A 17,304-nucleotide genomic window follows, 5' to 3' on the forward strand; every position below is an offset into this window, starting at 1 on the left:
CTCCAAACCCAGAACGAATCGATCCATATGTGACTCTGAAAGTCACGCAGAGCCCTGAGATGTCTCATTCCACCAGCAGTTCTCTTTCCAAGAGTTTAAAGAAAGAGTGTGCTTAGCTAGCTGCTTAATGACTGAGTCTCCTTTACCAGTTCTCTTCTGCACTAGAAATACATGTACCCCTCCCCAAACCTAGGTACCAGCCTCTGCTCAGCTGTGTTATGGTGGTGGTTTGCTAGAGTCAGGCATGTGTCCAGCTTGCAGGAAACATTGGCTATCTCTGTCACCACAAAGCTCTGTCATTTTATAAACAGATTACAACACAGAACGTGGTTCTAGATGAAGCTTTATGTGACTGTGTCTGCAGGTGGATTCATCCCTTTCATTCCTTAAGAAAGGTAGCTGTGAACTGCAGTGTAGAGTTCTTAAGGCTGTGTTCTGCAATGACTGCTCTTTCTGTTGAACATCTTGAAACACTAGAACAAGAACAATCTTTCCACTGATGAAAACAGAAATGTGGATTTATGAGAGAGCTGAGGTAGGCATGCTGGCACTTAGACTTTGATTGTCTGCTTTAATTTTTTGCATCTGGGCGGCTTTGCTGGGAATTTTCTACCCTGTCATTTATGCTCCTGAAAACTAGTGCCTTGATGGAAGCATCTCACTACAGAGTCTTAGTTCTCACCTCAGCTGTAAAGATGTGCTTTTCTATTTTAAGAGATGGACCTATTTAATTACAGTACCACCTACAAGTCACTTTATAGGCATAGAAAGAAAACTCAGGTCTGTTGCTGGGCTAAACTCCCCTTCTCAGAAGAATAAAAAGAAATCTGCTGTAATACTTCATCTCAGCCTCTTTGCAGATACCTGAGCGTGACACACTTTTTGCAGGGTAGAATATTAACATGATCTGAACCTTAATTTCTCTGGTTGATGACAGTTTTCCGCATCATGCAGATTTTGCTGAGCTTTCCACCCTCAGAAGTGCCCAGAGGGATAATATTCCTGGACTGCTTGGGTCCTGAAGTGCTATTTAGTGTGTTGATGCATCAGAATTCGGAATAAGTGGTACTGGGGCTGGGCAGTTAGTGTCATACCAAATGTTTTAGCATAAAGAAATTGGACTGTGACCACTCCTGTCCTAATTGCTCAGGAAGTTAGTTAATGTGTGGTCTTGTTAGCTTAAGGCATAGCCTGGTTCCTCATTTTCGCCCAGAAACCCTTCAGTTGAGTGAGGCATGATTTGAAGATGCAGGTAACTGTTGTGAGATAAGGATTGAAGCTGCCATGTTTTTCATACATGAGATCGTAACTCAGAGTGACTTCAGCTTAGGTGTCATGGAGACCTTTATCTGTGATGAGTTTGGAAAAGGTCACGTTCAGATGCTTGAAGGAAAAAAAACAGTTGGTTTGATCCTGATCTTCGTTTTAGAAAATAATTATGCAAAAATCTGTGAAGTTAAATCTGGGGAGTAAGTGGTTTTTATTTTTATGGTGTTCATCTGTAGAAACCTGGGGAACGGAGGGTGAAAATCACCTGCCTACACTCTCCCAAGCCCCTTTCCAGTTCTTAACAGTGTTATTATTGAAAAGATTAATCCAGACTCTGGGCTGTTAACCCTCTGCAGTCACCTTACACAGTTGTACCTGGGTGTTTGCAGACTGCTGCACATTCTTCTGCCCTGCCACTTGTAACTGAGTCAAGAACAGATGCTGGAGAAATAGCCACAAAATATTTAAGACAACTGTCCCCGTCACTTTCTCTTGGAAAAGGCGATCGGATTGTCCGGATGCTCGGTGTCCCTGCCTGGCAGAGGCTCTGATAAGCCTGCTGGGATAAGGGCAAGTAGCATTTCACATCTCAGGCTTCTTGTGTTCTCTATAACTCCTACTATATGTTCCCTTCTCTCTGGGTACCAAACTATTGTTCTGGCACAGTATTTGACTGGAGGTTTTTTCCTGCTCTTGTTTTTTCTGTGGGTAGCTGAGTGCTGTTGCACTGCTGACAGTGCACACATTTGAGAGGATTCCTTTACATGTGCCTTTCTGGCATTTTATGATTTGGTCTCTTTCAACATGTGATAACAGAATATAAAGTAGGTCACTTTATTTCTTTTTTGCTTTTCGCAGTTCTGCAGTTCTTGTGGTGTTTGAATTCTTTCTGGCATCAGATTTAGAGACTTTTGACTGGGAGAGTTCAGATGGTTCCTAAAGCCTTGGTAGTCATCTTAGAATTGGGCCTTAAGAGGACACTAGGGATATCTTTTTGTGTAGCCTTTGTGTGCCTTGGGTAGCCTGTTAATTAGTGCCTTTTGCATGTTTTAGAGAGTTGAGAAGGAAAAATGATGGCACCTTTCCTAATGCACAGCCATCATTTGCTGTTACGCTGCATCCTGTGGCTGCTGCCAGCCCTGCCTTGCTGTCCTCTGAGTTGATTGTTGATGGCAGTTGTTGTCTAGAAGCAGTAAACAAAGTGAACAGCTCTACTTATTGCAGTTTGTGAAAATACACCAAATAAAAGCTCTAGGCACAGTCACAAGTTGGGCCTTAGAAAGGCATATGGAAGAAATTTAGTCTTTGCTGCATCAGGCCTATTCAGGCTCCAAGAAAGCCCAGACCTTTAAAGTACCTGAATTCTTCAAACTGCAGATTTGCTTCTGTGTTTTATTCATACATTCTAAGATGATAGAAGTGTTGGGGTTAAATTATAGCACTATTTCACTGAAACTCCCTTTAGCAAATGATACTTAGAACTGTAAGATCAGAGTCTCTACAGGGTAATTAAAAATTTGACCCCCTTCAGCTTCTGCCACTGGCTTTCATAGCAAGATAAGTGTGGTACCAATTTATTCTGTGTTAGCTGAGGGTGAGAATGGATTCCTCTGCTTTATCCTTAGAAGTGTGTTACTATGTGATCAAATGCAGGCAAACATTTTGTAGAGCTTCTTTGAAATGTGAGACTGAGTTGAAGACACAGAGAGACCTGGTCCAAAGCTTCCACCCAGGCCTTCTAGCAGTGTTGAATTCCTGAGGGGACTGCTCATTGTTGTTATGTCTGGTTATTCAGGAAAAGCCAAGAAGAACCTGAACTTGTGTATTAGCATAAGGTGCAGTTTCTTAAGAAATTTGCTAAGCAAGCATGAAATCCTCTTTACGTATAGTCAAAAATTTGGATGTGAGAATAATATCAAGAAGGCAATGCAGCAGCATTTTAGGAAGAGCAGGGTTTGGTTCCCATTTAAACAAAAATAGTTGTGCAAGTAAAACTACCAGCTGATGCAGTACAAATTAAAGGTTTTAAAATCTGGAGAAAAAGCTGCTGAGTTATTAATCCCTGAACTGAAGCCCTCAAGTCCTTTTAGTGAGTGACTTCAGCTTGTCTTCTAATCCCTTTGACTCACAGAAAATAGACCCAGAGTTGTTCTCTGTGGTGTAGGAAGAGGAAATTAAACCACTGAACTAAATAAATGAACTGATTAATTGGCAAGAATAAGGAGTTGTGTATGCACTGTATCTAATTGCTTTCTTTATATTGTCTTCTTCAAACTTCTGGAAATATGGGTTTATGGGTTGCTCATGCAAAAATATGCTAAAAATCCCCACCTCACCAAGGCTTTGAACCTTCAGCTTCAAAGATCATATCTTACGTTGCTTTGGACAGTGTCTAATAGGGACATTGCTCAGCCAAGCTGAATTTATGCAGTGGAAATTCAGGCTGAAATTGAATACACCTCAGGATCACAGAGTAAATCAAATCTCATTTCCTTGCTTACAGGCAATGTGGGCTGTGTGGACTTTGTTTCTCCTTCTCCTCCTCTTCTTCCTTCTCGATAATTTTGATTCTACCAGGTCAGAGCTACCTTTTTCTCATAAGAAATACTGAGGAAGTGGCTTCCCTGAGCCTTATTCAAAAACCCATCTGAGCTAATAGTTTTCAAAATGTTTAATGTCCAAGAGGCACTTGGGAGCATTAAATCCTCACACAGGGATTTTTAGGCTGTAGAACAATGGTGTCCTCCAAGCACTGCAGAAATTACAGTGGAGATGATATTTCCATCACAGTTCCTGCAGGTGTACTGATCCATGGAATATGGCAAAAGAGAAATATATAGAGAAAGCAGAAACATTGGTGATCAGCTTCATATCCCCAGGACAGTGGCATTGTCTTTACTTAAGTCTTCAGTATATGCCATCTCTATAGCCAGCAGGTTCTGTTTAGAGCTGTGACTGCAAAGGGTTCGTGCTCTTGATTCAGAGGGCAGGCATTGTGGACAAGTACTTCTCCAGCTTGCTGCTCAACTTGCTGATCAGCTCAACTTGAGGAGTCAACAGCTAAAGGTGCTTTGGAAAGGAGGCATAGGTTGTGTTCTTTTGTTCTCCTCATCCTTTGGAGAGAACAGGTGCCAGCACAAGTCACCTTTTCTGTGATTGTCAGTGGTGGGTATACAGCCAACACTGTAATCTTACCTGGCCTGTCAGCAATAAACCTCACCTTTGTGTCACGTCCTTCCTGTCCTTCCAGCATCTGAATGTCTGTGGAGATAAAAGATTGCTGTCATAGAGGTAAGATGCCTCTTTTCAGTCTTTCTCAGCTACTCATTCTGAAGAGAGTTGTCTCCTTTAGTGTTTGGGGTTGTTGCTGGGAGCATATGAATTGTGAGAGTGCTGGTGCTGAAGGGATGGTAGGTCTGATATTTTAAGGACATAAGTGGAAGAAATGTTTATGGGATAAACACTGTGTTCCAAGGCATACAGGGCCTTTTTGTTCTCCAAGTATGTTTTGAGTGCAAGATGCCATTGAACCATGTCAGGACTTGTTCAGAGGCATAGCTATTATCTTGGGCTCTGATAGTTTCTGTCATGTGTAAGGAGAAAGGACTGGAAAAAAATTAGTGTCAGCAGCCTTTGGTGCCTCTGTGTTTAATCCAGAGATTGCACATGGATGTCTTTCCCTGAGAAGGACAGTAATAAGCAGCAGACAGTTTAATTTCTCAGAAACATCTGAGCTGGTTTTTGTGTGTGGTCCACGCCCAAGTCTCTGCTCCCACTTAGCTTCACCTTGCTGACTGTCTGCTGGCCAGCTTTCCAGCACATCTCCATTTCAGTCAAAAAGTGTCTCAGCCTACATCGTTCAGCATCCTGTCAGGCCTGCCCTTGCTAGTGATTATCTTGGATAGTAGCCTCTGCATTTCCATTTGTCCCAATAGCTGTTTAAATGTTCCTTTTAAATTAACTTAGCAGTCAAGTTTAAGCAATTCTGGTTTTGCAGGCAGAAAATGTTTTCTGTGTTGGCTATGGATGCTTCCAAGCATTAATGGTATCGTTCTGTTTCAGTTCTGGTCATTGCCCAGATGGAGTTTCAGAAGAATGACACATTCCAACAGCACAAAAGGGAATAATTCAACAAATTAAAATGCTAACAAGCTTCACTCCTTCAGCATATCAGTAATTATTTGGTTTCCTTATTTTTGCCCTCATCACACACTGTCCATTCCTTTTGCTCCACTATGCAATGCAGATTAGGCTGAGATCCCAGAGTGTGCCTGGGGTTTGTGAGGAGTCACTTAGTTGGGACAGATTTGATTCGATCCCGTTGTCTTGATAGGAATTTCGTAACTGCTGTAATTCTTAATCTGATTTGCACAGCTGCATTCTCAGTATTTTAGTAATCTTTACTCCCCCTTTACCTTCTCAGTCCCTCCTGATGTCAGTACTGCCTGGTCCCCAACATCCTTTGTACTTGTATTTAGAACAGAGAGATTTCTGACTTGCACAGTAGAATGTCTTATTTCTGCAGTGAATGCCTTTGAAGGAAGAACTGCAGACTCTGGATTGCAGGCTAGGTGACCTGCACTTAGATTGACTCAAACCACTTTTGGTACTGCTGCCTTACAGCAGACATTTTGCGGCTGAAGTTTTCCTTTCACTACAGGATTTTCTGTAGGGTAAGTATCATCCAGCAGCTTATAGCTGTCTGTTCCAACTGCAGATTTGCAAAAGCCTTAAGAGCTAGAACTTTTATATGGGTTGAGTCACACAAATTTCCAAGCACTGCCCACCTTTCCTTATTAGCTTGCTACCTTAGCATACTGCTACTACAGTCTTTCTAGCTATTTGTAGCTAACCAGTTAGCTACAGATCTATTTATTTTGGGCTCTATCTTTAGAAGTCATTTTTGCAGACTGAATTTGTAAGTCTCTCAGAATCATTAAACTGTAGTTTTAAGTCTGCTAGATATTGTTATGCAGGAAAGGACTCCTGGAATCACTGTGATAAGCCTGGGAATGTTGCTCAAGACTCAACAGTAGTCATAAAGACAAATAGAGAATTAGAAATTACTAGAGAGAACACAAAAATAAAGGAGAAAAGCTGCGTTGTTGTCAATGTGTAAATCTGATAACCCATGTTTTAAATCTTGTGTATTGATTCCAGTGCCCTTAGTTCATAAAACATACTGAAGAACTGTAAAATAGTGCAAATAATCAAACAGCTGTTTGCTCAATGGGTCTCTTGGCTATCCAGACTTCTTTCTCGTATTCAAAATTTTTTATTTTCCCTGAGAAGAGACTTGAGTTAATTTTCCACATGTAGTTGGTTAGGCAGGTGAACATAGTGTTTCCTCTTTCTTGGTTTCATTGCATCTCCTCAGACCACTGAATGAATGCCTTTTATCACTTCCACTAATTGCTGAAATGAGTAGGAACTAGGGAACTGATCTTCCTAATGTCTGCCCCTGCAAACATATACCTTCTTTCTCCAGTCCTAGCTGCTTTTCTCTAGCATGTCCTGTATTGATTTGACTTACTTTAAATACAAGCATCCACTTGGTTTGTGGCCAGTTTTTTGGCATATTGGTATTTAGTTTTGCTACTTCCTTTAATTAAATTTATTCATGCTGTGCAAACCAAGTTTAAAAAGATTTCTGATCATTAAAAAAAAGAAAAAAGCCACAAGCTAGATTAGCATCCACTTTTTCTCAGCAAGCATCAGACCTAGGACTATACATTCATAAAGGCCATTGGCTTGCTAGTTGCTGTAAAAGATCAAAAAGAAAATGAAAATGCATGCCAAGCTCCAGAGCTTTTTGGAGTATCTGTGTTTTCCTTTTACTTGTCTTGATCATCAAGTCAGAGTCCTGGTGAGTTTTGATTTGGTTTTATTTCTATGTTAGTCTGCAATCATTATATCCCAAAGAAGTCCATGGTGGCTGTGTGAGAGGGCACAAGTTCTCTTGGATCCTCTACTGATTTCTATGAACCTGCCCAGGTGATGTAGTTCCAGAAGCCTCATGTGACTGCAGGTGTTTGATTAGACCATAACCAGAATAAGCCTCACCATTGTTTTTTCCTTGGGCACAATTAGGTTTTGGTTTCTTTGAACTGGAGCAATGCGCTTACTTCTGTCTGGGTTTGATTGAACAGAAAGGGGTTTGTTGGCCTGCCTTAATCTATTCTCTAGATAGCCTTATTCCTGAGCTAACTGTCTTCTGGGCAGATTTGAATTTCTTTGCTGGGAATGAGTTTCCTCTGGTGTACATCAGGTATCCTGTTGTCATTTCATCAAGGCAATCTCAGCTGAAAGCTGTGTATTTGAATTCCAGCATTTGCCAGGATGCTTTCTGACTACTGGTCCTAGAAAGATTTTATTTCAAACTTTTTCTTAAAATTTTCAGCTACCAGTTTTAAGGTTCTTCTGTCTGTCTTTGATTTCTGTAATAACTTTATACATCTTGGCTTCTCAGTTCAGCTGGAGCAACAGTTCACAACTTAAAAGCCTTTTATCTTGTTTTGGGGACCAAGGTTACTGGTCTTGCTGTGGTCAGTTAAATGGTGCTGAAGAGCTGCTGCTGACTATTTTTTTCCTCATTGTTCAGGAGGACAAGGTCTTTGTAAATAGGGAATTGCACCAAAGGTTGCACACAAATCACAGCATTCATTTGTTGAATGCTGGTTAGCCACTTAGGCTGAACAGGCAACATGAATGATAACAGTGAGCATAAGGATGCTCTTGTCCTCTTGTGTGATGTTTTGGTGACAGCAGTTGATTTACTGCACTGTGAGAATGCAGCTGGTAGATAAAAAGCTTCTCCTGGAATAGCCCATCACATTTCAGCACTTAAGTTAATTGTAAGCACAAAGGGGAAATAAAAAAATTAACGGTCCAGTCCATTGCTATCTGCAGTTCATTTCAAGCCTTGGCAGAATTGCAAGTGCTCTTACATACCTAGCAGTGAGAAATGTTTTCATAAATGCCACCAGCTGGAGATAAGGGTTCACAACTCCAAAATGGGCTGTAACTCCAAAATAGCAAATCTATCTATCTCAGGGTTTTATGCTCCTGCCATCATCCTGGCCTTTCTTAATGCTGCCTGCCTTTCTCAACAAAATTTCTAAAAACAGGCAAGCTTAGGGGGCCTCATTCGATTTCTGGTGTATCTCCCCTTCCAGATCTAAATGTCTGCTCTGGAGATTGCTTATTTTATTAAATGATAATTTTTAAGATAATTTGCTTCAGGATCTTTGACTTCTTTTTATCTGCCTGGGTTTTGAAAGTGCCAGCATTACACAGTGTATGGATATTTGTTCCCTTGGCAGAAGCCCACTGAACCTGTTTTCCTTCCTTGAACAGCACAGAGTTGCCTCCTTTATTTTCCCTGGAGAGCCTGTCCCTGCAGTCTGAGAAAGAGCACCCTGTGTCCCACAAAGAATACCAGGTTCTTTGTGCCAAGTGGGATATGCAGATTAGTATAAACCCACTGATTGGGCTTGAGAAAAAGAATATGAGGCCACATGCATTTTTGCTCCATGTGCTCCAAACCTGAATGGATTGAGCAAAGTGCATTTAACACATGTGGGAGTTGTCATGTCTGTGTATAGATGTGAGTTCTGGAAATTACTCTGCAGCAGAAGCATTCCTGGGCTTTCTGGTAAGGTGGACAGGCTATCAGCTACCTGGCAGCTGGAGCTCAGAAGGTATTTGTTGTAGCACAGCACTGCCTAGTCCTAGTGATTGCTGCAGGAATGTCCAGGGTTATCACCACATTAATCTGTTCTGCTTGTCTATACCTCTTACAAATCAAGTGCCCTGGAAGCTGTGCACATGGACACCATATATATGTCTCCTTGTTACTTGCCTTTGTTCTTGTTTGCAGCTGTACTTCTTCTTAAAGTAGCTGTTGATTATTGGGAATGCCTGTCCCGTGGGAGCTTGGAATGGGCACTGTTTTATACATTTACAGTTGCTTCTTGGTGGAGCTGGATCACAGCTTTGGCTTTGAGATATTTCTGAAAGCTGAGTGATCTCCAGATTGGCTGGATCAGTGTCGTTTTTACCACCATTAAATAAAGTTGAACATCTAAGGCTTCTAATGGATTGGGGGTTTAAAACATTTCTGAAACAGATAACTCTTGTCCTAAAATAGGATGCCATTTCTGCTAACAGAGTTCAGAGAACAACAGTAATTTTCTGAGTGAGCTTATAAATTATTTATCTTTAGAAGAGGCACCTGTGGGCAGAAGAGAACCAAACCCTCACACTCCATGGATAGAAAGTGTTGCCTTTGTAGGCTTGTTCCTTTAAAGATCACAGATCCCTGTGAGATCATTGAACAAACATCTGAGCTACTATATATCATCTGAGCCTGACAGACTGGCTCTATGCTGAGGTGAGAAAAGGGGGTGTGAAATGTCCCTCCTTGATGTTGCTAAGTAAAATAATGATAATCTTTTAAGTACAGTCAAAACCTTTTCCTTGTGTAGAGAAGTGATGAGGCCTGGATTTTGATACCACTCAAGTGCAGATGTATAAAAGCAGTCCTCAGGAAGGATTTAGGACACAGAAAGTTGGACTTATGTTTGGCTGGGCACAGAGCAGTTCACTGAAAACAGCAGGACTGCTAGAAGTGACTGCAGGGACAAAGGACCAACTAATGGGCAGAGACAGTTCACTTCCAAACTCCAGGGAGCAGTGTCCTGGCTAATGCTCAGTGAGCTGAGCAGAGGGAGATTGACACTTTTTAGTCCATGTTTGCCAGAGTAAACCTGATGGGAACTGTGTGCAGGGGTCCCTGCATCAACCCTAGCAGTGGAGAGCAGGGTGAGGCACCTGCTCTCCCTATTTCCTGGCTCCCTCATCTTTGCCAAATGCTGCTCAGCTTTGGATTCTCCACAGCAGGACTGGAGCATGTACTCATGTCTCGTTGTTACCCTGGTGCTCAAGGACAGCTGCACCCACCTCTGCAAGTTGTTCTTCTCCCCAGTGATCTCTTACAGCCTTACTGCTCAGCAGTGTTGGTGCATCCCACCTCAGTGGCATCCTGTTTCATACCTCAGAGGAGAAATTTGTACTTGCTTGCTTTCACTTAACCTTTTGGTCTGGCTGAACTTTTTACTATTGGAAAAATACCCTTCTTCAAGCAAATTTTCCTGTACTCAGGGCAGAAAAGATTATGCCTTCTACTCTGGGAATGGCAGATGTGTCAGCTGGTGGGGGCTGACTTACAGGCTCATGCTCTTAGCCCACAGCATGAGAGGGCCATGGGTCCTTCACTGCATGCAGTACAAGCTGCAGCTTCTGGATGCAGGAGATCTGGGACACCAGAGCAGGACTGGCAATGTACTGTGAGTCTTACACATATGTGGCATGGCTACCCTTGAATCTGCAGCCCACATCTTTGTCTTTCCCATCTGACCCACTCCACGTCCTCTGGATCCATAGATATGTGCTGTACACCCAGCATGTCTTGGGAATCTGAGTTGTGAAACTATCATAGCAACATCCTCCTCCTCTTCATCTTAGCATTCATGAGCATGGAAATAATAGTCATGGCTTGATCAGCGTGGGGGTGAGGAATCAGCACTGCACTTAGCTCCAGGATAGCTGGTAAGGTAAGGTAGTGTTGGGTCAGACAAAGGCTCTGTGCTGCTCCTAGTCCTAGATGGATGCTTTCCTGGAAGCCAGTGTGAATGGCAGCTGCTTCCAGCATGTGTGTGGAACACTGGCAGCCTTAGCAGAGCTCCCTCTGAACTTGGCTCCCGCAGACAGAGAAAGAGGAAAGCGAGAAGGAGATGAGTGCAGCTGGGGTTTGGGCAGACTCTGTTGGGAAATGTGGCAGCTGTGTGTGTGTTTTTATTTAACTTCTAATTATTTAGTTATGTTCTTTCTCTGTGGTGCTTCTGGGGATTAATTTCAACAAAGACTCCAGCCTGCATCAGCAACTTTAAAGTTGCTCTGTGAGAAGTGTGATGGCACTTGGAAAAAATTGTTTTCTATATTAATTAGAAGTTACTACTGTAAAATTGATGTCAATTATCCAGCACTTTATTATGGAGAGGCAATAGCCTCTTTGTAGTCCAGGTGTCAGCAGACTTTTCATTACAATGAGAAATGTTGCAATTCGGTTGAATTCATGAAGAGAAACACACAGGGACTTTGAGTTGTTGTAGAGATTAAGGAGGGAGAAAAAGGGGAAGATTTGTACTAAACCTGGAATAAACAAGCCAGTTTGAGGACTGCAATGTAAAATGCACATTTATACTGGAACAGGAAAACCCTAGCATCTCTTCCTACAGCCTCCACCCTCTGAGTTGAAGGGACAGACTCCTGAGTTTGCTTGTGGTGTTTTGCACTTTGACTAGGTTTGGGAGGTGGGACTGCCAGAATTCCCTCTGGGTGTGGTACAGAGGCAGTGACTCTGCCACCTCTGCAGCGTGGACAGAGGGCATGTGTGGCTCCCCTTGGTCCTTCTGCCCTGTTGTGCAGTAGTGCTGATGAGGGGTTGGCATTACATGCCCCATAGACTGGCTCCTCCATCCTCTGGCATGGAACAGATGGGAAAGAGCCTCTGGCTTTTCTGTCCTGTGGGGGCTTGCTAGTCCTGACCTAGGGACCCTCCCCCATCCCAGCCATGTGAGCAGCAGGGAGTTGATGAGGCGGAAAATGCATTTTAACCTGGGCATTGCTGGGGGTTGTTTTGCCTTTTGCTTGATGTGAGATCACTCAATCAGTGCTGTTCCAACTCCTGTGTCATGGTAGTTAATGGGTGTCTTATGGGCATGGAGAGGCTTTAGTGAGGCACTGGTGGTGCTGACTGATGCTGACTGATTGTATTCTTGTGCTTTCCTATGCTAATTAAAAAGGCAGTGTAGAGACCTTGATTTGTTCTTGCTTCTGCTTTTCCTTTTATTTTTCTGTCATTACCTGTGCATGCTTGCTGGAACCTATCCACCACCAGGTCCTTTGCTGGGTGCTGGGAATTGCTGGTGCTCTCTAATTTTATGTTCCAGTAAGGCAGAGACTGCAGATGCAGATGATGAAAGATTCTGCAGGTTAAAAAGTTACTAAGCAATGAAGCAAATGGTGTCTGCTAGATAGATGGGCCTTAGAGCTGCATGTTGCCCATTAGGTTTTACTGCTGGTGCAGCTCCCTCTGTGGCATTGCTGCTAACAGTAGCAGTGTTCTCCTGGGCACAATGGGGATAGGAGACTGCTGCATGTAATCCCTGTGTTTCCCCAGGACAGGATGTCCCAGTAGGACTGGTCTCTCCTGGGGGACAGCAGTGTGTTGGCTCTTGTTGAGGGTCAGTCAGAGGGAACAGCTCTGGTGCAGTAAGGAAAAAGTTGGTGTGTAGTGACTAGTACAGCAAAATTATTGTTTTGAGTGCTGAAAATTTCAGGGCAGGGGCAACTGCTTCTGGGGAAAATGGTTTCAGAGCTCGTGTGTGAGGAGGCCACTGACCCAACCAACCAAGACTGTCCATCCAGTTTGCAAGGCAGTGGTGAACTGGTGGATGGAGCAAAGTAAGGAGCCACAAACTGCAAAATAATCTTGTTCCTCTGGGTGCAGACCTGGCGTGGCATGGGTGGGATGCTGCAGAGAGCTCAGCCCCACATGAGTCCCTCCTTTGGAAGTCAGCCCTCCTGCCATGTTCCTAAGGGGATGCCTCTACTCACAAGTTGTTGGTGTGACTGGGGAAGGAGAGTTTTTGGGGCATGGGCAGTTGTAGCTGCAGGAGGAAGCTGAAATCTGAATGTCAGAGAAAGCACTTGCTGTTCAGAGCAGCTCCTGGAAAGTTGGTTGGGGACACACATGCAGGGACCTGAATCGCCAGCATTTCTCTGGAACTTCTGGAAAGCAGTCAGTGAGTGGTGACATGGGGTTAATTTGATAGCAAATTATCTTTAAATTACAGTGGTGCAGCTCCACTGAGTTTTGGTTTGTTACAGTGGAAAAAATGAGCTAATGTAGCCTCTGGGACTGATACAGGTAACTGCAGGAAGGGAATTCAGCAGCCTTCCCTCCTCTTGTATTGACCGTGTCTGAGTTGCTTGCTTCTGTCATACTGCTTTTTTAAGACTCTGATCCCCCTAAGGTAATCTACAAAAAGACTTTTAGATTGTGACTCCATTAGGGTTTGTTTGTTGGGTTTTTTTTTTCCACTGTAAAGATCCAGTAAACCATTTTTAAAAAAGAAGCTTCCCCTGCATGTTTAGGGGTGTCACATCATGCTCCTTGAAGATCATCTACAGTCCAATTTCATCTGTCCTTGTCTGACACTAAAACTGATGTTTTTCCAGCTTCTCATGAGATTGTAGAGCTCTGAATGACTATTTAAAATCTGTTTGGAAGAGCAGCTAAAAGTCCCTTCCTTAAGTCCCTTCTCATACTTGACCATCTTGGAATTCATGTTTTCAAGACACGAGACTTCCAAGAAGAATGGGTTGAACAAGACTTGGAAGGAGAAATGCCTTTATCTCAAAATTAAATTGCTCCAGTTCCTTTGTATCTGACAGAAAGGTGCAGATAAAGATCTTGTGTGTTTAAGGAAAAAGGCTGTTCTTCCTGCAGTAGTTTTCCTGAGCAAAAGTCAAAGCAATGTGTAAGAAGGGCAAAGGATGCTTGCATCCAGTCTTCTATTACACAAAGGGTGTGATGTTTTTTGTCATCTGTGTAGGAAGTTGATGCCTTTTAAACTTTCCTGTTAGGTATTCTTAATACCTTCTGCTGCTCTTTGACCTGTCCTCTGTCTAGCAGCTGTATCTTAAAGAGAAGATGAAATCATCTCAAGGATGGCAGGTCCTAATCTCAGTAATAGTTTCTATCCATTACGAGGTATGAAGTTGAAATGATCTGTGAGTGGGTTTATCTCAGATCCCACGTAGCATTTTTTCTCAGTAGCATCAAGAAAGGGAAATTATCAGGCAGTGGGGAGAAGCTGTTTATTTTTAACTTACCCTTTCTTTTTAAGTTCTATTTCATAATTAAAGGAGATAAGGAGTGGAAGCCAATGAAATACATAGCTGAAGGGATGAGCTGATCTCACTGCAGAGATTTCAATAAGTAATACAGTAGAGACTTTGGGGGCCTCTTTTTCATCCCTGTCCTCATCCTAAAGTTTCTAGCTGAGTTCTTAGATGCCTTTCAAAGGTGATGCAAGCTGACAGATTTAAAGGATTCCTGTTACAGAGCTCACTACTGCCCTCAGAGTTTACTTCTCTTCACCATGGTTTGAGGATACCTCTGTTGAGTATCTGAAGAGATCTCTACTCAGAGCTAGCAAGGAGGAATCCTGATTGTTCCAAAGAAACATGTGCATCCATTGAGTGATCACAGCTGTGTGGCACTGTGCACACCTATGTGTATGGGAATACAGGGAGACTGAAGGGAAGGTTCCTGGGGAGTCAGGTAACCCTGAATAAAATGCCTTTGTTCTTGAATTACTGCTGGAGAAGCCTGTTCAACTCCTCACCTTTCAAATCAGGTTCTTTCTCTGCAGTTTACTAATCTTGGTCAATTTGGCTTCCTCTGATTGATGGGAGCAAGCTGCCAGACCCTTTATTGCTCAGAAGAAGGTGCATTATGCTATTACACTGTGTCCCTAGTGGATAGTTATTCCTGTGCCCAGGTGGCTTTCTTTCATCATTGCTCTTGGCTCTGCAATACTTCTTGTAGTTTCTGCACACAGGAATAAGAAGGGCAGGCTGAATTTGGAGATGGATGTCATTGCAGGGGATTCTTTCTGCCACTGGAGCTGACAAACAAAACAGCTTTAGGAAATGAGTACTGGAGAGGAGGCTGTGAGCCTTTGCAACACTGGCAAGCTGTTCTTAAATAACATTGCAGAATCAGAATCAATGCAGTTGGAAGAGAGCTCTGAGACCTTCAAGTCCAGATCTTTATTCTTATCCCTAGCTTGCATCTGCAGTACTGGAGGACAGTTGAGCTGCAGAGACTGCTGCATGACCATCTCACCTGGCAACCACTTCTGGAACCCCTTTATTGCCCCCAGTCCTCATTTGGATGATTCCCTGTAGCTTCTGCCCTCTCCGACTCTAGCATGAATGTCTCTGTGCACCACTGCTACATGCAGAGTTTGGGGGAAACAAGCTTTTGGAGGAACCCTAAGCAACTTTAGATTTCTTAGAATAAAAGATGAAGGACAAGATTCAGTCCTGTAAAGGGCAGGAGCTGCCAGCTGCCTAAAGGGGCGGTTGAGAGTAGTGCTTACATTGTTGGGAGTACAAGAGGAAAAGTGCAAGGGCTCCTTGTTGTTCTGGTCACTGTTGTCATCAATCCTCTGCAATGTTCTTCTAAGGATCTTTTCTGAATTGTGATGCCTTGGAGCAGGGTCCTCTTCCCTTACACCTTTTACCATGTATCTTCCTGACTGAAGCTTGTCATGAGCTGGGGTTACTGTAGTGCAAACCTCAGATGTTCATATTCTGTTTAGCAAATGGCAAAAGCCTAAGAATGAAGTTCGTGTGTTTAGGAGAATCATTTCAGGCATACGTTTGCCCAGGAATGTTGGCCTCTATGGTTCCTTGTTGTCACTAACCATCTCACAAGTGCTTTGAGGAATATGTTAGTCCATGCAATGCTATAAAGCTAAAAATCATTGTGGGAGCCCCTCTTGGTGTTCCCTAGTTAGGAAAATGAATAGCTCAATAGAACAGAGATGTGTAACTATGAGTCTGCAAGTACAGCTCAACACTGGGAGCAGAGTAGGGCAGTAATAAAAGCTGGAACTGCTTTGGTTGCAGTGAAGGCTGATAGTAAAGTATCTCCTGGGCAGAAAGATCTGGATTCATATCTTCATGTCTTTCTAAAAGCAGAGTCTGTACCAAGGCTGGTCTTCTCTTAGTGCTTGTCAGAAGCTTGTTCCTGTCAGGAGAGACATGCAGTGCAGTGTGTGGAAGCTGACCTGAGCAGCTCTAGAAGATGGTGATTTAGCAGGCTGTGAATGGTGATTCATGAGCCAGGAGGGAAGTGTGGTAACAAAACTAACCTTGGAAGGACCGTGGGGCTGGGCAAGTCTGTGTTTGTATTGTGCTTCTGTGTTGCATCTGGCTGTACATGTGATAACTAGCTGCTTGATTTATTAATATGTCTAATTCTGATCACAGAAAGCTGCTGCTGTCATGGAAATAGGTTTCATCTACCATTCTCATGAATGGAGAAATTCTGTACATTTCAGGACTGTTCCTTGGCATTAGGAAGCCTTTAGTGCCCACCTCCGTGTTGTTAATCATGAGCCAAATATTGGCTGTTAAAGCCATCTCTGTTGTGAAAAGAGGTGCCAAAGCTGTGCTCTATCTCAGCCTTGCTCCTCCTGTGCTGAGGAGTCTGTGGATTCTGATTCCTATGCTGTTTTTTGGATGCTTCTGGCAGGTTTTGGAGGTGGTACGGTCCAACTATGACACGCTGACCCTGAAGCTGCAGGACGGACTGGACCAGTACGAGCGCTACTCGGAGCAGCACAAGGAGGCTGCCTTCTTCAAAGAGCTGGTAAGCTGCCTTGACTCTGAGCTATCAACAGCCCTCTTCAGAGCCTTTGCTTATGGCCTGGGCAGTTGTATTTGGGGTGTAGCTGAGCAGTCCTGTTGTTCCATTGGACTTCCTGCAAAGACAGGGCAGGAGCAGGATCTGGACAGACACTGCATGTCTTAACAGATCTGAGAGCTTCCTGGAGCTCCCTGTGGGGCTGAAGAGGAACTTCCAGGCTGTTTAGGCAGGCACTGGTCAGATAGTTTCTGTCCCTTCTGCCATGAGGATTTGCTTTGCTTTGTAGTGGTAAATTTTTATGGGGAAAAGCTGACTGGGCTGACTGCTCCCACCTGGGGTTAATCTCGCAGAGCAACTTTGCTTTTTTGCTGTTGTTAAGGGGACCATGAAGTTTGGGACTGGTGAAGCACCTTCCTGCTCATTGCTTTCCTCCATCACTCACAAAAAAAGGGTTCCCAAGCAAAGAAAGTGAAGGCATTCCCTAGAAATGTCTCCATCTGCAAGAGGAGAAGACTGATGGTAGGAAG

General features: G+C 43.4%; 1 protein-coding gene across 2 annotated transcripts in view; it reads left to right on the forward strand.

Annotated features, from left to right (window-relative positions):
* ARMH3 (armadillo like helical domain containing 3) overlaps positions 1-17,304 on the forward strand; it is a 123,273-nt gene that overhangs the window by 98,273 nt on the left and 7,696 nt on the right. For both annotated transcript variants that reach the window (XM_021536380.2, XM_021536381.3), the window contains exon 25: positions 16,664-16,780. In XM_021536380.2, coding sequence (XP_021392055.1) covers positions 16,664-16,780 — 117 coding nt within the window. The remainder of the gene's footprint in view (positions 1-16,663; positions 16,781-17,304) is intronic.

The sequence above is a fragment of the Lonchura striata genome, chromosome 7 (assembly GCF_046129695.1).
Source record: "Lonchura striata isolate bLonStr1 chromosome 7, bLonStr1.mat, whole genome shotgun sequence".
NCBI lineage: Eukaryota > Metazoa > Chordata > Aves > Passeriformes > Estrildidae > Lonchura > Lonchura striata.